General features: G+C 38.8%; 1 protein-coding gene across 4 annotated transcripts in view; it reads right to left on the bottom strand.

Annotated features, from left to right (window-relative positions):
- myo1d (myosin 1D) overlaps positions 1-21,546 on the bottom strand; it is a 262,798-nt gene that overhangs the window by 216,307 nt on the left and 24,945 nt on the right. For 3 of the 4 annotated variants that reach the window (XM_055657021.1, XM_055657023.1, XM_055657022.1), the window contains exons 2-5: positions 5,506-5,714; positions 3,499-3,592; positions 2,169-2,334; positions 391-444 (exon numbers count right to left, since the gene is read on the bottom strand). In XM_055657021.1, coding sequence (XP_055512996.1) covers positions 391-444; positions 2,169-2,334; positions 3,499-3,592; positions 5,506-5,714 — 523 coding nt within the window. Of the gene's footprint in view, positions 1-390; positions 445-2,168; positions 2,335-3,498; positions 3,593-5,505; positions 5,715-8,469; positions 8,558-21,546 lie in introns of those variants that run through there. The other variant, XM_055657025.1, reaches the window with a different exon arrangement.

The following is a 21,546-nucleotide window of genomic DNA, read 5'->3' as shown; positions in this document are numbered from 1 at the left end:
TGATGGTCGGCATGGCGTCAATGGGCCGAAGGGCCTTTTTCTACACTATCTCAAAACTGAACAAAGGTAGTAAATAGCACTTCAGTCGTGTCCACTGCCTCAAGGCGCCAGAGACCCAGTTCTTTCCTAACCTTGGATACTGTCTGTATGGAGATGGTACTATCTGTGCGTTGTGACAGGTGGGCTTCCTCTCGGTGCTCCAATTTCCTCCTGCATCCAAGATTTGTGCAGGTTTTCAGGTTAAGTGGCTAGTTTAAATTGGTCCATGTTTTAGTGAGCCATAGAATCTGAGGTGAAGGCAGGCGGGGGGTGAGGAGTACTTGGTCAGAGTGCGCATAAGAAATTGAATATCGCAAATGGCTTCTGAAGCAATTATTTATTCATACTAACCTGGTAAAATGAGTGAAAGCTTCTCTCTCCACCCTGCTGCACGATAACCCTAGACTATTAAACAAGAATCATTACTGATTTAGATAGAGCATCAGTTAAGCAGGATTTCTGTTAGAAATAAATTGCTCTAGCTCAATTAAATAATCAATAAATGCAATTAAATTATTCATTTCCACATGAAGCTTCAAAAATATATGCAATTTCAATGTTTCACAATTTAATTTAATTATAATATTTAGCACAAGAAATGTCTTTAGTTAAACCATTCCCCAACAAATATTTTATCAAAGTTAAAAACATAACAAAATTCAAATTAGTATTAAAAGAATAGAAACCAGGATTCATTTTGTGGCTTGGGGACTGCTGCATCCATATTTTATGTTCTTTTTGAGTTTTGAAAAATATAGTTTTCAGTATATAACTATCACTTAAAAAAATTTACAATGAAAGAAGCTTACACTTTGGCATAAAAACCCATCTCCCATAAATTCACATCTCCGAGGAGACAGTATCGACTATAGCACAGAAAAGAGAGGGGAAAGAGTTGGATTGAACTGCATTTATTTCAAAACTAATGGCCTGTTAGGCAAGGCGGATGAACTCAGGGCATGGATAGGTATGTGAACTGGGACATTACAGCCATTACAGATTCCATTACGGTTTCTGTAGACTGTTTAATGTCTGACAGTTTAATGTTCCAGGGTGCAGGTGGTAAAAGAAAGATAAAGGAGGGAGTAAGAGGACGAGGGAGTTGCTTGATTTAATTAAAGAGAACATTACGACATTAGTCCGAGACGGCAATACTGACGGATCATCCAATGAATCTACATGGGTGGGTGGATTTGAGAGATAAAAAGGGAATTTTCACTTTATTGGGATTTTACTATAGGCCCCCAAATAGTCAACGAGAACTTGAGGAGCAATTATGCCCGGAGATTGCAGGCTGCTGCAGGATTAATATGGTTGTCATAGCAGGGGAATTCCCAATATAGACTGGGGCAGCCAAGTGCCAAGATGAGGTGGAATTTGTCAAGCGTGTCAAAGTTAACTTTGGCAATATGTAGAAGGCCCTACAAGGAATTTGGCAAAGCTTGACCTACTCTTTTGAAAATGTCTCCATCCCTCCCCCATCCTAGATCTCTGACCAGTCTTACTGTCCCCAAGATTACATTTTATCTTTGTATGCTTGGTTGTCATCTTCCCCTAGCTAACAATGATCTATTCTACATTTTCCTTGATCTTCATCACCTTTGACGCCTCGTTTTTATACCTTACCCTTCTATATCTCTGTGTTTCCCTCTCCCTTGACTCTCATTCTGAAGGGTCTTGACCAGAAACGTCACCCATTCCTTCTATCCAGAGATTATGCTTGTCCCGCTGAGTTACCCAAAAATTTGTGTCTATCTTCTATGGAAAATGGGCAGAGTAAATGACTGAATTGTCAGTGTACGAGCCTTTTCGGGCCAGCAAGCACAGTTCCATTAGCTCTATGGTATTGGGCAGAAACCTGTGAAAGTTGATTGGAGTAGATTGTTTACTGGCAAATTGAAAATTATAATACTGTAAATCATTCAAAAATCTCAATACATCAACATTTTAATATTTAAACCAGAGGGCAGCTACGCAACTTGGTGTCACGGATTGCCCTTTACTAGATGCATCCCAGAGCATCGATATTCACTTTCAGTAGTGCACAATTATCAAATGAACTAAAACATGAATTTGATTTCCCTCTCCAAAGCCACTGAAGTTTTATTTTTGGTAACAACAATTCTTACTTTTTCCAGCAGATAGTTATTGATGTGGCCACCTATAGGGTCACCTTTAAAATCAAAGTTAATATCCATGTACTTTCCAAATCGACTAGAATTATCATTGCGGTTGGTCTTAGCATTTCCAAAGGCCTCCAAAACACAATTTGATTTTAATAGTGTGTTCTTTACCCTGCAACAGGAATAAAAACAGGCCATATTAATGCAGAGTTATATAGGAAAATTTATAATTGTATTCATCTCAGAACCACACTAGATAGTCAAATCATTGAACAATGGCAAGTAGTGGATACATTTGCATAACTATTTCAAATTCAGCTTAAGGTTAAAGTAAGAAATTGCTCTTTAATGCTCTTATATCATTGCATGACCAATTTGATCCAGTGATTATCATTTTACAACATAAAACCTTATTCAAAAGAGAGTCAATTATTATCTGATTGCAGGGGGCTACAGAAAAATGCAATGACATGAATATAGTTTATTTGTAGAGAGCATAAACCAGTTTTGGTTTGTGGGTTCAAAGAGTTGCCAAAGTCAGAGGGTGATGAATCTGTGGAATGCTTTGCCACAGAAGGCTGTGGAGGCCGTCAGTGGGTATTTTTATGGCAGAGATGGATAGGTTCTTGATTCGTATGGGTGTCAGAAGTTATGGGGAGAAAGTAGGAGAATGGGATTAGGAGGGAGAGATTGATCAGCCATGATTGAAAGGCAGAGTAGACTTGATGGGGCCAAATGGCCTAATTCTGCTCCTATCACTTATGACCTTCACTAACATGTGCAGATTGTTTTTCATGCTCTTCTGTCTGTACAATATTTGTTTGCACCCAAAAAATGTGCCTGTACAGTAATTGCTACTATATTCTATGAATACGTTGTCAGGAGCATATTTTATATCATTTGTGAGACTTGCAAAACTTGTATTATACGTTGTCCTAAGGTTGGTTGAGAAGGCACATGGAACTGGAGAAGATTGCAAGAAACTCAGTACTTGCTCTCCCATTCTGGTCGATGTAGATGACAATTTGGACAACTAATTATTTTGGGATTGTTCTGTGTGGTGGTGCTACAGGATCCAAATATTCCCAAAGATAATAGCATGGCGTTTAATTACCTGGAAGCATGAAGATTGGGTTTTCTTGACAAGATTGTTGCAAAATGAGTTATGGAAGAATAATAAAACTCAACTCGATAATCAACAATTAACAACACATAAAACATCTTCAGAAGTCTGTGCATTTAGAATATTTTGCTTGCAGGTTAAATAAAACAATCATTTTATATGTTCTGCAAGGAAACAATGACTCAAATTCAACATAAATTAACCATTTACTACCTTTCCACTTCCTGCCTTTGGCTGGGATTTGTAGTAGCTGCAATGAACTGCATGATATATTTACTAGCTTCAGTTTTACCAGCACCACTTTCCCCTGAAATCAGAAGGAAATTTTTATTCAATAAGTTAGAACGATAACTTTCAAACATTAAAACTTGAATGCATAACATTCCTTGCAATCAATCGGCCACACTGCCACTCTGCAAAACAGTATTTACTTCAGCAATACAGTTCTAAACCAAGTTTTATTTTACAGCTCAAAATATTATTTCCTTTTCAAGACAATGCCAAAGGAATTTGACCAATAATATGGTCTCAAAGTGGAGGTCCAATGCTTTCCCCCCATAACGCACAGGTAATTCTGATTTCTTTCATCTTTAATTAGGCTTCTCTTTTGGTCATTTTAAAACCAATAGCATGGCTGCAGAACTCAGCTCTTCAGTATGGAGTCTGTGTTGGTAATTAATAGGGTTCCTGCTACACTACTTATCTTTTTTTGAACACACAATGGCAGAAGACCAAAACAATAGTTTCCTAATTTAGAGAAATCCAGAATTCAGTGGTTAATATTTTGCATGAGAACATTTGGGAATGCACCATGTCATTGGCGCAATGATCTGAATCTGTAACACTGGTATGTTCAAACACACTGACCTGAAAAGTCAACCTGTCAAACTATGGAAATTTCCACTAGATGACAGACATGAATGTAACAGCACTGAAATCACAGTTCCTTCAATTTAAATCAGGCATGGCTCATTGCAATTCTTCTGATTCAGCCAGTATCTCACTGGCTCAAACTACTGTGCGCAAAGTTCAGGATATCATGCACATGAGAATTTTCTTCGCGACCTACCACCAGTTTTAGAGTGGACAGAGGTCCCGTTGGTCAGCAGATCAGAGGCTAGCAGTAGAAATTAAAAATGGTGGTGAGGAAGGGAGAGGGAGCCCAATATCACGTGCATTAGAATTTTCTCTGCAATCTCCTGTCAATGCAAAGATGGAGACAGTGTTGGGTGGAAAATTGTGGAGAATGAAAAGGCGAATTATTAAAGGGTAATGGGGGCAGGTGAGTGGAGTAAATAGGCTTTCAAGCACATGTCAGGGATAAGTGATTGAGACACTATCGGGTGGTGAAAAAATAAATGATCAGGTAGGCAAATATACAATATAAAACATTGATGACATGTTTCTTATTTTTTTTTTTTTTAATATTTTATTTTATTAGAAGCACAATCATATGGCACCAAAGTGCCTAATATATATTTTCATAATACATTTTATGTATAGCTTCTTATTTGTTTTTGTTATATTAAAGAAAGATTAGAATAAGAAAAATAAATTAGATAGTAAAGGATAGAAAAGCGTGAGATATATAGTGTGTGAAGTAAAAGAAGAAAGACGAATGAGTGAAGAAAGTTGAGAAAAAGAAAATAGAAAATAAGACATCAATAAATAAATAAAAGGGTAAGGAGATCATTGTTTATAATCTTGACCAACCCTCGTCCAGTCCTGAAACAGTTAGTTTTTACAATTGTGTTGCACCATATGATTCCAAAAAGACGACAAATGGTGACCAACTCGTTATGAATTGGTCTGATTTATCAATTAGGAGGAATCGCATTTCTTCAAGATGTGCGGTGTCCAACATACTTGCAATCCACATTTTAAGCGTTGGTATTGATGTATTTTTCCAAAATGTAAGTATTAATATTTTTGCTATTATTAAACCATAGTTAAAAAATAAATTTTGAGATGTGTTCAATTTATTCCCATCTTCCATTACTCCAAATATAATCATTTCAGTGTTAGGTTCCATTCTTATCTTGAATAATTTTGTAAATATTTCGAAAATATCACTCCAAAATCTATAAAGTTTTATGCAGGAAACTAAGAAGTGTGTTATAGTTGCGTTTTGGGATAGACATTTATCACAAATAGCATTTATCATAAATTTCTTATTTTAGTAGCAAATAATGGTTTCACTTTCAATTCAGCACTCTCTACCTGATATGACAATGCAGGTGTCTTTTGATCGCCTCTTCATGGCTTTGTATGTGGCATCTGCAATAGCAAATAGGTGAGGTGGCCTCTCATACAACTCGCGCCCTTTATATTGCTCAATGGTGTCCTTCCCATAGATATTCATAGAACGGTAAGGGTTTACAGAAACCACCACTTCACCAATGTATGTATAGATTCTGCCCTTCTCAAACCTGCCATAAAGAATAAAAATAATTGTTATGCAATGACAGTACAGACATTTTATTATACCATACAACAAACTAAAAGGACATTATCATATGAAATTTGGTTCCAGAAATCAATTATATATATGGAGTCAACCACAACTCTGGTACATTACTAATGTTAGTACCTTTGACAAAAATTGCATACAATTTACCTTAATTTCGTGTAAATACAAGTGTTAATACAAGAGGTTTATTGAACAAACTGTTCAATAAATATTTTATAAGACAAGATTTATTTTCAGTATTCCTTGTTACAGCCAGAGAGAGCATAGAGCTGATAGTTTGCTCCAGATAGACCTAGTGTATACTATGCATAGAATCCTATGCAGTAATAAATCTATGATTTTGTAAAACATCACTTTCCAACTGCCTATTAATTCGAGCAAAAAACATCAGTAACAATTTTTTCATATTTGTGTACTCTAGGTGAGTTTTACAAGAGGCATTTATTGCTCTGATATACACAACAAAGCTTGGAGAATATGCCTTCTATTTGATTTGATCTCCATGTACAAAGCACTTTTATTTGTTCATTGAAAGTGACACTGTGCAGCTGTCACAGCTCCAACGATGCAGGGTTGATTCTGACCTCTGTTGCTACTTGTGTGGAGTTTCCATCTTCTCCCGGTAACCACAATAGATTTCTCCTTGGTGCTACAATTTTCTCCCACATCCCAAATAAATACCTTTGTGATTTGGTGAACAATAATTTTCCCTTTAGTGTAGACAGGTAATGGCGGAGCTAGTTAGTGGCAAGTGCGAGAGAATAGGTTGCAGGAAATAAGTGGGAGAATGGGAGTGATGGGATTGCCTACATGAACTCGATTAGCCAAATGACCGCCTTCTACAACATAAGGAACTACCGTATGTGGATTACATTTATTCAACACAAGGCTGTATTATCTTAAGTTTCCCCATCAACAGCATTTTTGTCTGTTTCAAAGCAACAGAACAATTAGTAGGCTGACTCAGTGCTCATTGTACCCCTCAGTGAAGACATTAATTGTTCAGCTCACATTTATTTTCCACAAATGAATTTCACAGAACTGTTTTAAGTTCAGAAATTGAGCTTCTGCATAACATTGAATATATTACATTGAGTGGCATATTACATTACATTGCCTTTGAACCCATCATACCTCAGACTTCCTTCAATATTTACATTTCAATACTGTATAAGGGTTTTGACCCGAAATATCACTTATCCATATTCTCCAGCCTGACCTGCCGAGTTACTCCACCACTTTGTATCCTTTCAGATTTTTCCCAATAAGAGTTCAACATTATGAAAAGCATTGTTTACCTTAAGCCAGATGAAATACAAAAGCTTTAAGATGGGAAATTTGAAGATAAAACTGTTCTACGGAAACAATTAAATATTAAGTTAACAAAGACATTCAATTCAGCAAATTATGAATTGAGTCATGTTGTTGTCCTACCTTTCTCTCTCCCTTACGCTCAAGCCCAGGGATACAAGATTCAAAACAAATTGGAATTTAGGAAAATTGTATTCAGCCTTTAAAAAATCTTTGTTTATAACAAACCAAGTAATCATATGCATTATAATAGTAAATTATTGAGCAGACCTGCAAGAAAACATGAAGCCATAAACATTCATTATGGGAAACATTACCATGCAAGGAATATATATGAGAAAATGCATAATCCGGAGGTACCACGGCTAACCCTGGGATGCCGGGGCCGGAGCCTCGTGACTCACGGACCAGAACCTCTCGACTTGGAGGCACGGCCTCGCCTGTCGGTGGTGAACTCTCGTGGGGTGAGAGTCGCCGGGCCTCTCAGGTTGGAGCCCGGACCATGGAGGCGTCCGAAGAGGACCTGGCAGCGTTAATGGAGAGTTCGGTGTGGTGGTCAATGATGGCGCCGACTGTCAGATGTGGACAGACACGTGGAAGTGAGGATGCCGCTGCCGAGGGAAGGAACAAAGGAGGAACAACGGAGGCCCCGGCATGGGGGGGGACTGCCGTAAGGGGGGGGGGGGGGGGGGGGCACTGCCGTAGGGGGGGGGGGGGGGGCCCCGGACCTGGGGGGGGGAGACTGCCGTAAGGACCTGGGGGGGGGGGGAGGGAAGAACAATGGAAATTGACAATGGGGACCCGGCCTGGGGATATGCCGTAAAGAACAATGGACATTGGAGGACCTGGTGTTTGGGAGGACAGGGGTGTGAGGGAATTTGAAACAATGGAAATTTATGGGCTACTTATTTGCATACCTTGGGAAAGAACTTCACTGTGACTTGTCACAATAAAGTACTCTATTCTATTCCATCTATGGGGAGGCTAAAAGCTTGTTTCAAAAGGTAAAATGGTGGAGAGGGACTTAAAGGTAGGAAGGGATGTAAAAGAGTAAATGAAAAATGTTTGATCATAGGCATTTTTTTCAAGATGCGAAGGGGCGTGTAAGATTATTTGAAATAGATCTCCTGATTAAGCAGCATAGATAAAATCCAGTGGAAATAACACTTCCGGTAAAATCTTAACTTCACGAAAGCAGATACAAAGGTTTTATGCATGGGTTAATTTGACCAATATCCTTCTTCTACAATAGGACACATATATGCCAAAATGCAAAAACAAGCATGTTGGCATAGCCAAGGCTTAAGGACCTTATACAGTGCACAGAGAATTACAACCTGCTTGTCTTAGCACAAAATATTGTTTATGGCCACTAAAGCTTTATAAGAAATATTTCATCATACCAAACTTGTAAGTAAATGTAGAATATCCAGGCTACCAATGAAAAAAAACAGTTGAAACTTTTTACATGTCTTGCTGAAAGGGCCACATCCTGGACTTTGGCAGTGGCATGGCCATTGCGAGGCCTTCCAGACACCCTGCAGCAGATCCCTTTATGACAGCAAATCCCTTTATGACAGGCCCTTTCTCGCTAAAAGGCCTTGTACTTTACACCATAAAACGCTGTCCAGGATTGTACTAAAGTTCAAGTTTTGAGCTCTATTAAATTGATTAACTCTAAATGTTGACACTTTCACTTTAACGCAAAGACAGATGGACAACATGGAAAATTTGAAAATAATTGAATACATTCTTATTCTACTGAATAATTTTTATAGCAATCTACACTAAAATAAATTAGAAACACAAGAGTTTGCCCCATTATTATTATATCAGTGAAATGTATGACAGAAGGGCAAAAAGTAGTTCAGAGCATTCTCTAAAGTCGGCAGCAAAAACAAGAGCCCAATATGCTTTCAAGAGAGAGTTAGATAGAGCACTTAGTCAGGAACGGGGTACTGATTGTGGATGATCAGCCATGATCACATTGAATGGCGGTGCTGGCTCCAAGGGCCAAATGGCCTACTCCTGCACCTAATATGGTTCGTTTATTTATGATAGCAAGAGTCCGACACCCTTCCTTCCTTCACTGTACTCTGTCTTCACCAGCTGCAATGCAATTAAAACACCATCCAGCTCCAGATAAGGCTTCCCTTTTAGCCTTCAGTCTGACCGGAAACAACGCCCATTCCTTCTCTCCAGAGATGCTGTCTCACCCGCTGAGTTACTCCAGCATTTTGTCTGTACCTTTCTTTTTAGCCCCCTGACTCGTGCAGTACACCACCAGCTAATATTTTAAAACTTATAGTTTATCAAATTGGTAGAAAGGTAGAAGCATGAAGTACAATCAAATCTAAAAAATCCATAGGTTCATATTTTTAATCTCTAGCTACTGCATCTTATTTATAGAGATAAAGGGCTTTCATCGAACCCTCATGACCAACAAGAGTTATCCAGCAATACAACAAAATAACATTTCACTATTAAATGTGTAAGAACACCACTCTGCATTGCAGCCAAGGTAACATTTTAGCTGCTATCGATCTGTGACTGAATTGTCTGGCTCTAATAGGTGGCAATTTTAATGTAGTAATTTTGAAAAAAAAAATCAAAGCAAGTTGATTTAAATGAACTACTGATCAACAAGTGTGCTCAAGTACAGTACACAGCTGTCCAATTATTTTTACTCCATAGGAAGTCAACCAGACCAGCTTTTACGAAAATCAGAAGTGCTTGACATTTTCTTTCCCTAAATTTTAATCGAACTAGAAGCAAAACCAAATATCCACCCCAACTTAACTCCCACTGCTCCACTGCCGCCTCCCATCATCCCATCCCATTTAACTTTATGGTGCTTCATTTTTGTTCAATTTTCAACATATTCATTTAGCCAGAAGTACACAAACTTTATTTCAACCAAGATTTTGTTGCTTATTTCTGAAATTTAACCATGTCTTGCTCAACAATTAACCTCTGCTCGCTAACAGTATTCGTGCTTACTATGTTCTGGTGTGCTGAAGCAAAGCAAGAATTTTTATTGTCCTATCAGAGACATATGAAAATAAAACTCTTGATCTTGATCTCTAAATTTGTCCAGCAATACTAATTTTTAGTGAAAACAGGAACTGCAGATGGTGGAATGCTGTGCAAAATACAAAGTGCACTAGAGTAACTCAGGCGGCATCTCTGGCGGACATGGATAGGTGTGTGTTGGGTTAGGACCCTTCCATTGACTGATATGCTATGTCGCTCTTCCAGGGAGATGCTAAATGCATTTCGTTGTCTCTGTACTGTACACTGACAATGACAATTAAAGTTGAATCTGAATCGGATTTTTCTTAATTTTGAAATCCATTTTATAAATGCTGGCAAATTGCACCAGCGTCGATGGGCATCTTGGTCAGCACTGGCGAGTGGCCTAATTGGGATGACGGACTTGTCTCTCTACTCTGTCACTCTGCAACTATGACTCCATAACTCTATTTCTTATCCCAAATAAGTCTGGCAGTTTCTTCCAGCGTAACAGCTTGTGAGATCTCCAGACACCACCATCGCCAGACTCTTGTTGAATAACCAGCATTGTCATTTGCTCTTCAGATTGCTGTAAAAGAGTAATTATCACTGAGATGCAGTATTTTTGTGGTCCACCTCAGTATTATTCTCAACTATAGACTTCATTCAATGACAATTATTCATTTGATTTAATGTGTGTGCTATTACAGCCAACATCACACATAGCAATGAATAAGATGCATGCATTTACATCAAGTATCTCCTATTTAGTCAGTGAGAACATTTCAGCAGTCTACTGCAACACATTTTTAGGACTGAAAGGCCTTTAATGGGCAAGGTCTTCAAAGTAATGAGTTTTCAAAATGTGTATCTTGATTATAGAAGTTAGCTGCTGATATAGGGTGCAGCTTTAGACTTTGTTCCAGGATGAAAACAGGTGCAGTTTTTCTGTTTATTGTTCTATTTAAGTGATCAAAGTCTTATTATTATTATTACTCCAGTATGGGGTTGTGGAAATATTGCATTGCAAGCGGTTACATTTCATTTGATAGAACATTAATCCAAGGCTCCGCTTTTTAAAAGGTAGATATAACTGGTATTTTATATAAGTTTAGCAGAAGGCATCTATTTAAGATTTTGCCCAGAATGAACCCTCAATTAGATAATTGATTCTCTGAATAGAAACATAGAAAGATAGAAATTAGGTGCAGGAGTAGGCCATTCGGCCCTTCGAGCCTGCACCGCCATTCAATATGATCATGGCTGATCATCCAACTCAGTATCCCGTACCTGCCTTCTCTCCATACCCTCTGATCCCCTTAGCCACAAGGGCCACATCTAACTCCCTCTTAAATATAGCCAATGAACTGTGGCCTCAACTACCTTCTGCGGCAGAGAGTTCCAGAGATTCACCACTCTCTGTGTGAAAAAAGTTCTTCTCATCTCGGTTTTAAAGGATTTCCCCCTTATCCTTAAGCTGTGACCCCTTGTCCTAGACTTCCCTAACATCGGGAACAATCTTCCTGCATCTAGCCTGTGCAACCCCTTAAGAATTTTGTAAGTTTCTATAAGATCCCCTCTCAATCTCCTAAATTCTAGAGAGTATAAACCAAGTCTATCCAGTCTTTCTTCACAAGACAGTCCTGACATCCCAGGAATCAGTCTGGTGAACTGTCTCTGCACTCCCTCTATGGCAATAATGTCCTTCCTCAGATTTGGAGACCAAAACTGTACGCAATACTCCAGGTGTGATTTCACCAAGACCCTGTACAACTGCAGTAGAACTTCCCTGCTCCTATACTCAAATCCTTTTGCAATGAAAGCTAACATACCATTCGCTTTCTTTACTGCCTGCTGCACCTGCATGCCTACCTTCAATGACTGGTGTACCATGACACCCAGATCTCGCTGCATCTCCCCCTTTCCCAATCGGCCACCATTTAGATAATAGTCTGCTTTCCCGTTTTTGCCACCAAAATTGATAACCTCACATTTATCCACATTATACTGCATCTGCCAAACATTTTCCCACTCACCCAGCCTATCCAAGTCACCTTGCAGTCTCTTAGCATCCTCCTCACAGCTAACACTGCCCCCCAGCTTAGTGTCATCCGCAAACTTGGAGATATTGCCTTCAATTCCCTCATCCAGATCATTAATATATATTGTAAATAGCTGGGGTCCCAGCACTGAGCCTTGTGGTACACCACTAGTCACTGCCTGCCATTGTGAAAAGGACCCGTTTACTCCTACTCTTTGCTTCCTGTTTGCCAGCCAGTTCTCTATCCACATCAATACTGATGCTACAAATATACGAATATTTGATGCTACACTTTTTGAACTACGTGATGTTATATATTTCTTGTATTGTGACTTCAGACAATCTAAAGTAATGAATGAATAACTACATAAATGAAAATTATTTCCATAAAAGGTGGAAAATAATATTTACTACTTAACTCACCTATCTATAAAGTGAACATACGAATTTCAATCCAAAACTAAGGCAAACGTCCACATATTCTATAAGAAAAACAATACATACCAAACAGAAAACTAATATAAAGCAAGCTCCCCATCAACTCAGGGCTGGTCTTATTCTTGATAACTAATAGCAATTGCTCTACAAAGCCTTGAGTGCACTGGGCATCAACGGAAGGAAGAGGAGAAGAGCCATCAAGAACACCACAGAGGCAGTTCAGAAAGCCTCGAGATGGCTCTGGATCAGGAGAGGAGGTCCATGGGGAGGAGCGAATGCCACCTGAACACAAGTCGTGGTCTGATCAACCACAGCTGGGTCGCCTGGGTGAGGGTGTCCAATGTTGAAAGACCCGAAACACCCAATGATCCCAGGATACAACACTGATGATGTATTCAGGAGCAACAATAGATGTATTTTTTTATCAATCGCAGGCTCAGGTCAGAATGGGCTTTTGACTGTCCACGATCACAGCTTTTTGTTATGTCCATAGAAAATCAATAGGGAACAAGATGCTAATTTCCGAGTATGAAAATGGCCATAACTTTTTAATTACTTGAGATATTAAAGTGAATTAGGTATCAAATTAAACTTCTTTTTATGCTTTATCTGATGTGATAAATTGCAGACTTGATTTTTAAAATCTCAAAATTTTGTAACATTGCTATGACTTGTCACAATAAAGTACTCTATTCTATTCCATCTATGGGGAGGCTAAAAGCTTGTTTCAAAAGGTAAAATGGTGGAGAGGGACTTAAAGGTAGGAAGGGATGTAAAAGAGTGAATGAAAAATGTTTGATCATAGGCATTTTTTTCAAGATGCGAAGGGCGTGTTGAAGATTATTTGAAATAGATCTCCTGATTAAGCAGCAGAGATAAAATCCAGTGGAAATAACACTTCCGGTAAAATCTTAACTTCACGAAAGCAAATACAAAGGTTTTATGCATGGGTTAATTTGACCAATATCCTTCTTCTACAATAGGGCACATATATGCCAAAGTGCAAAAACATGAGGCATAGCCAAGGCTTAAGGAGTGCACAGTGCACAGAGAATTACAACCTGCTTGACTTAGCACAAAATAATTTTTATGGCCACTAAAGCTTTATAAGAAATATTTCATCATACCAAACTTGTAAGTAAATGTAGAATATCCAGGCTACCAATGAAAAAAAACAGTTGAAACTTTTTTCATGTCTTACTGAAAGGGCCACATCCTGGACTTTGGCAGTGGCATAGCCATTGCGAGGCCTTCCAGACACCCTGCAGCAGATCCCTTTATGACAGCAGATCCCTTTATGACAGGCCCTTTCTCGCTAAAGCCTTGTACTTTACACCATAAAACACTGTCCAGGATTGTACTAAAGTTCAAGTTTTGAGCTCTATTAAATTGATTAACTCTAAATGTTGACACTTTCACTTTAACGCAAAGACAGATGGACAACATGGAAAATTTGAAAATAATTGAATACATTCTTATTCTACTGAATAATTTTTATAGCAATCTACACTAAAATAAAATTAGAAACACAAGAGTTTGCCCCATTATTATTATTATATCAGTGAAATGTATGACAGAAGGGCAAAAGGTAGTTCAGAGCATTCTCTAAAGTCGGCAGCAAAAACAAGAGCCCAATATGCTTTCAAGAGAGAGTTAGATAGAGCACTTAGTCAGGAACGGGGTACTGATTGTGGATGATCAGCCATGATCACATTGAATGGCAGTGCTGGCTCGAAGGGCCAAATGGCCTACTCCTTCACCTAATATGGTTCGTTTATTTATGATAGCAAGAGTCCGACACCCTTCCTTCCTTCACTGTACTCCGTCTTCACCAGCTGCAATGCAATTAAAACACCATCCAGCTCCAGATAAGGCTTCCCTTTTAGCCTTCAGTCTGACCGGAAACAACGCCCATTCCTTCTCTCCAGAGATGCTGTCTCACCCGCTGAGTTACTCCAGCATTTTGTCTGTACCTTTCTTTTTAGCCCCCTGACTCATGCAGTACACCACCAGCTAATATTTTAAAATATATAGTTTATCAAATTGGTAGAAAGGTAGAAGCATGAAGTACAATAAAATTAAAAAAATCCATAGGGCTCTTGTTCATATTTTTTATCTCTAGCTACTGCATCTTATTTATAGAGGTAAAGGGCTTTCATTGAACCCTCATGACCAACAAGAGTTACCCAGCAATACATCAAAATAGCATTTATTTTATATCTATTCTTGAATGCTTACTTAAGAATGTGTACTAAGTGACCTTGAGGTACAAGTACAAAGTGGAAACACAAATAGACATTTGTCTAGTGAAAAAGACATTTAGTATAGAACATTTAGTTTAGTTTAGAGATACAGAATGGAAACAAACCATTTGGCCCACTGAGTCCATGCTGACCATCCGCTCACAGTAGTTCAATGTTATCCGACTTTGGAAATGGAACATAGAACAATGCAGCAGAGAAACAGGTCTTTTGGACCATGAGTGTCAAACATATCAAATTCAATTAATCTCTTCTGTCTGCACGTAATCCATCCCACCACATTTTTACATGACGTGTATAAAATCATGAGAGAAATAGATTGGGTAAATGCACACAGTCTCTTGCCTAGAGTAGGGGAATCGAGGACCAGAGGACAGGTTCAAGGTGAAGGGGAAATGATTTAATAGGAATCTGAGGGGTAACTTTTTCACACAAAGGGTGGTGGGTGTATGGAACAAGCTGCCAGAGGAGGTAGTTGAGGCTGGGACTATCCCAACGTTTAAGATACAGTTAGACAGGTACATGGATAGGACAGGTTATTCAGTCTGAAGAAGCGTCTCAACCCGAATCATCACCTATTCCTTCTCTCCATAGATGCTGCCTCACCCGCTGAACTTCTCCAGCATTCTCCATGTCTACCATGGATAGGACAGGTTTGCTGGGATATTGACCAAGCACAGGCCTGTTTCCACACTGTATGAATCTGTGACTATGACTATATGACTACACCCCCCCATTAGCTACATATTTATATGCTTATCTAAACATTTCTTAAATTCCATTATTGTGCCTCATTCAACCACCATCCTTGTGAACATTCCAGGGCGCATAAAACATAAAAAATGTATCCTGCACATCTCGTTTTAATTTTCTTCCTCTCATTTTAAACAATGCCTTTTAGTATTTGACATTACTGCCCTGGGGTAAAATTTAACAACGTTTTACCTATTTATGTCCATCATAATTTCATAAAATCCATCAAGTTTTGCCTCAGTACTCGACACTCCATAGAAAACAACCCTAGTTTGTCCAATCTATCTTTAAAGCTCATACATTCTAATCAATATAGGTCAATACATTCTAATCAATACAGCATCCTGGTAAATCTCTTCTGCACCCTCTCCATAGCCTCCACGTCCTTCATGAAATGGATGACAATATATCGTCACCTACTGACCAACAGTAGTTTAAAGAAACATATTAAATCGTTTTGGCAAATGTGAATTTTTAACAATTTGTTCAACAAAGATTTGTACCTTTGCCTTCTGCAGTTTGAGTCCCAAATGTTTGCATTCTGTCCCCAAATCTTTCTGCCTCTGCACCACAGTTGATTCTAAAAATTTGACTTTTGACCACCTGCCCAAATATCTTATACTGCATGTTACATTTTGTCTGGTGGCACTCTACAATGCACCTTACATCAATTTGAATTATTAAAAAAACGTGCACATTGCTGCTTTCCTTGCAATGTGTTATTTTGAAACAGAATCAGGTTTAAGATATTTGTAAATGTTATATAGTCAGCTGTCTAAGACTATTGTCCTCCATTATCACTGGGTGCAAATCCTTAAAACAATTCTATGGAAATAGTTTTAGCAGGAAGCCTACAAACAGTTCAAGATAGCAGCACATCATCACCTTCTCAAGACCAATTAGGGATGAACAAAAAATGCTCGCCCCACCAGCAGCATGCAGATCTCAACAATAACTATCAGAAATCCATTCTTGTACATGCTCTCACAGGATATCTGAACAATATAATAGTGCTTCTTTACAAAAGTCACATACAGAGGATGAATTCTCCACACCCAAAATGCAATCAGCAACAAGCACGATCACTTTTCATTCTGCCACCTTGAAAGCAGTGTTCAATTTTAGTTGAATTGTTACATGTAAGTTTCACGCTACACTGAAAACCAAGATCTTTTTGTTCATAGTTGCAAGGATCCTATGTAAAATGGTATTCAGTTGGGAAAGAAACAAAGTTACATAGGTTTTTTTTGGTCACAAAAGGACCATCCTCCAGTGAAATTGAGAAATCTGTGGCACTGAGGCTATTTTCACTACCAAAGCATGAATAACTGTTGGAACAAAAATTCTTGTACTGGAAGGCAAGCTATTTTAAAAATACTCAGGAAACATTCTGTTTAACAGCTGTTCTCATATTACACACTATTTTCTTTACTGCTGCATCAGTGCCCTGCCTATTGCTACCACACCATCACAGCATTATCTGGCTTTAATTACCTCACAGATGTCAGGCCAGGCAGACTACATTTTTTTTTGTTTAAACGAGGCCATCCTGTCAGCATATATTTACCGAATTGACTTTCAATATTACAAGGTATACATGATTGCAAGACAAATGAAAAAACAAGATGTCTGGTCTCTTTTTCTGCAAAAGAAAAATGCAAGATAACCTGATAGGTAAAGTTTCAATAATTTTGTGCCAACATTATCATGATACATTAACAGTTAAATTCACAAAGGCCACTTGCAGTAATACAAATCCATTTGGTATTGCCTTGCAGCCAGTGCTATTGTAATGGTAGACAAAAAATGCTGGAGAAATTCAGCGGGTGAGGCAGCATCTATGGAGAGAAGGAATTGGCGACGTTTCGGGTCGAGACCCTTCTTCAGACTGATGTCCGGGGGGACGGGAAAAAGAAAGGAAGTAGGCGGGGACAGTAGGACTTGTGGGAGAACTGGGAAGGGGGAGGGGAAGGAGGGAGACAGCAAGGGCTATCTAAAATTAGAGAAGTCAATGTTCATACTGCTGGGGTGGAAACTACCCAAGCGAAATATGAGGTGCTGTTCCTTCAATTTGCACTGGGCCTCACTCTGGCAATGGAGGAGGCCCAAGACAGAAAGGTCAGATTGGGAATGGGAGGGGGAGTTGAAGTGCTGAGCAATCAGGCAAACAAGTTGGTTAAGGCGGACTGAGCAGTGGTGTTCAGCGAAGCAATCGCCGAGCCTGTGCTTGGTCTCGCCGATGTAGAGAAGTTGACACCTGGAACAGCGGATGCAGTAGATGAGGTTGGAGGAGGAGCAGGTGAACCTCTGCCTCACCTGGAAAGACTGATTGGGTCCTTTAATGGATTCGATGGGGGAGGTAAACAAACAAGTGTTGCATTTCCTGCGGTTGCAGGGGAAAGTACCTAGTGAAGGGATGGTTTGGGGTGGGATGGGACAAATTGACCATGGAGTTACAGAGGGAACGGTCTCTGCAGAAAGCAGAAATGAGTGGAGATGGGAAGATGTGACCAGTAGTGGGATCCCGTTGGAGGTGGCGAAAATTTCGGAGGATCACATGCTGTACTCGACGGCTGATGGGGTGGAAAGTGAGAACAAGGGGGACTGCGTCCTTGTTACGAATTCGAATTACAGCATTTCAGACTTGCAATAACCAAGATATTTTTCCTGCCAGATTTCCAAAAACAGAATGTCTTTAAAATAGCAATACGTCTATTTTCATTGCTGCAAGCTAAAAATACCACAGACTGTATGTTACATTGTTTAGAAAGCATAACAGTACAGCACTGGAACAGGCACTTTGGCCCATAATATCTGTGCCAAGACCAACTCTTAATTGCCTGCACATAATCCTCTATGCCCTGCATATACATGTACCTATCCAAAAGTGTTCTAAATGCCACTATCGTATCTGTCTCCACCATCACCCCTGGCAGCGCATTTCAGGTACTCACCCTCTTCTGTGTAAAAAAACCTGCAACACACATATTCAACTTTGCTACTCTTATCTTAAAGCTATGCCTCTAGTATTTGATATTTCTATCCTGGGAAAAAGGTTCGGATTATCTATCCTATCTATGCCTGTCATAAATGTCTATGTCTATCAGGACTCTCTTCAACCTATTGAGAATCATGGGGCTGTCCCACTGTACGAGCTAATTCAAGAGTTCTCCCGAATTTCCCCCGATTCGAACTCGGAGAATTATGGTAATAGCCGCTCGTAGGTACTCGGGGCTCTCGTGGACATTTTTCAACATGTTGAAAAATGTTCCTGAGCTTACCACGTTTCCCGAGTACCTGCCGTTAGCATTACGAGGCCGCTAAGAGACGGCCGGAGCTCCGACGTAAAATTACATGAAAAAATTGACTTTCTTCATCTTGGTGGCATCACAAAGATAGTTTATTATGATTAGTTAACAAAAGCGCCATCTCTCATTTATAAAAGCAGATTCCAAATCAAGTCACCAATTATTTAGTTTTGTATGTGGTCACCGGTGATATATCAGCATTTAATGGCACTCAATTTCCACACAACAAACAACAGTTAAATCACATAATCTGCTAATCAAAAGGTGTCTGAAATCCGAAATAAAACAAAATACTTAGCAAGTAAAAGACAAGTGAAACAGTATTAATATTTCATGTTGCTAACCTTTCAGTACAATCAGGAAAAGAAAAATTAAATGGAAAGGGTGGAGAATGAATGACAGTGAAGGTGGTGTTGGCCAAGGGGTGACACTGGCTTGTCAATTCCAGCTGAGTTTGCAAATAAGAGATGAATGAGAACAGAGGACAGAAAGTTTTTTGAAACCGAGATCTTAAAACACGGCAGACTTTGGAAATCTAGATCACCAATTTAGTACAATTCTGAGAAATAACAAAGCAATTAGTATCCTCGTCCCTGTTTCTTCACCATAACACTTCAATGTCCTTTTCATTTTAAATATTTAATTTCCTTTACAAATTAATGTTGTCTTCTTCTAGCATCTTTTAAAGACAGTGCATTTCAAATCAATACAGTCACTGTATGTTCACATTTCTCATACTCATTCTGATCCTATTGTTAACTTGCTTAAATCATTTGACTGGAAACAATCACAAGTTATCAAAAGACATTTGCTTCTGAACTCCTCAGTTAAATGTTCCTTGCCTTTGTCTGTTCGAAGGAGAGAATCACAGCTGATGTCTCTCATTCTTTAACAAATTACGCTACAAGGAGCCACGAGGATAAAATTAGGACTATGTTGGAAAGGTCCTAAAAATAAGACAACATCACACTCTAAAGAAAAAAACAAATCATGTTAGTTTACAGCTATCCAAAGTCAGGCAACAGAGAGTTGAAGACTGCACAATAAAGGAGGCCATATGGTTGTGATTTTGATTTTGCTCTCAATGCCACTGCAGGAAAGCAAAATATTTGGACTGTGGTTATTTTGGCAAATGCAATTGAGGAAAGCAACACGAGTAAGAGACTGCTTTGAAATAAGTGCCAAGAAGTGGATACCTTCTAATTTCCTGATCAGTGCGATTTTTGTTTGTCTGTCAAGTAACAAACTGGGCATGCATAAAGGAAAATGTACAACTATTTTTAACCATTAAAATGTAAAAGACAATTTGGTCTGACTTTTCCATAATTGCCTATGTCTCAAGTCGATGGAATGCCCACAATTATCCTAACAATCCCATGAATGTGGAGCAGTGGGAGTACAAATAAATATTGTACACACCACAAAACCTACGGAAATAGCCTACAAACACTAACATCCACACATTATTCAGAAAGGTTCTTTAGAAAATGTCCCCACCCTGTACAAAAACTCTCAGTCTACAATTTACATTCCCCAGCAATGATCACTTCTATCCCATAATCATGTGTTAAAAATACTTCCTGTTTTTTTTCTGGAAGAAAGGAAATTCCCACCTTTCACAATACGTTCCCCTCAATTCAACGCTTTAAACAAAAATTATGGCAACATCATGTTTTCCTTCATCTAGAACCTTTCAATATCCTGACTAAAGCTACATCCACCCAAATTCCCCCATCACAACCCAAGAGTCGTGATATTGTGCACCATGGAATGAACAATTATTATTTTACTGCAGTTTTTCACAAGTCCAGTTCTTTAATTTAAAAAAAAATCTCTCCATTGGCATCTGTGATAGTAAATAGAGATTATGGATAGTATAGATTGCTTTGTGCATGGATAAAATTTCACAAATCAGATTAGACTTTTGGAATGGTGACCAAGAGGATCGACGAGGGGAGTGGAAGTTGTCCAGATGAAATTTGACAAAGTCTTTGACAGGGTCCCACACCGTAAACTGGTTTAAAAGGTTAAATTATGGGATCCAGGGTGAGATTGGCTATTGGTTAGAGGGCGATAGTGGAGGATTGGTTTCTGATTGGAAGCTTGTGACTGGCGGTTTGCCACAGAGATTGAGCAGGGTTGCTGTTTGTCATACATATTAATGGTTTGGTGAAAATGTAGATCCAAACATCATCTTGAAATTTTCAGTACCTGTTCAGTTTCCTGGAATGGGCTGGTTGGTGAGTGTACTACCAGCGGAGCTGCATTGACTACAAACACTTTGTTTTGTATAATTATCTGGACAGAGCAGTACTTTATCATATATTTAAACATAACCGTCACAGTACCTTCATCACATCGGTAGGTACAAGAGGGAAGGCAACATTACAAGACATTCCCATTAATAATAAATTTTAAAAAAACACAAGCATCTTGAGTAACAGTTCAAAACCAAGAAAGATCCATATTGTTACTAATGTAAGAAATTAACCATGAACATCACAAATGTTCAAATTATAAATTTCCAATGTTTTCAATTCAGGAAATAGTCATTTAGATTGGAAAATTGCACTGAGGAAATATGATAGAATAGAACTGCTCGGATAGTGACTTTTATATAAGCTAGGTAATTTGCAAAAGAAAAGCTTAAGCTTTTCAAAAACATAC

The sequence above is a fragment of the Leucoraja erinacea genome, chromosome 27, assembly GCF_028641065.1.
Source record: "Leucoraja erinacea ecotype New England chromosome 27, Leri_hhj_1, whole genome shotgun sequence".
NCBI lineage: Eukaryota > Metazoa > Chordata > Chondrichthyes > Rajiformes > Rajidae > Leucoraja > Leucoraja erinaceus.
The sequence above is the reverse complement of the archived record's forward strand: the minus strand, read 5'-3'. Positions and strand labels throughout refer to the sequence as shown.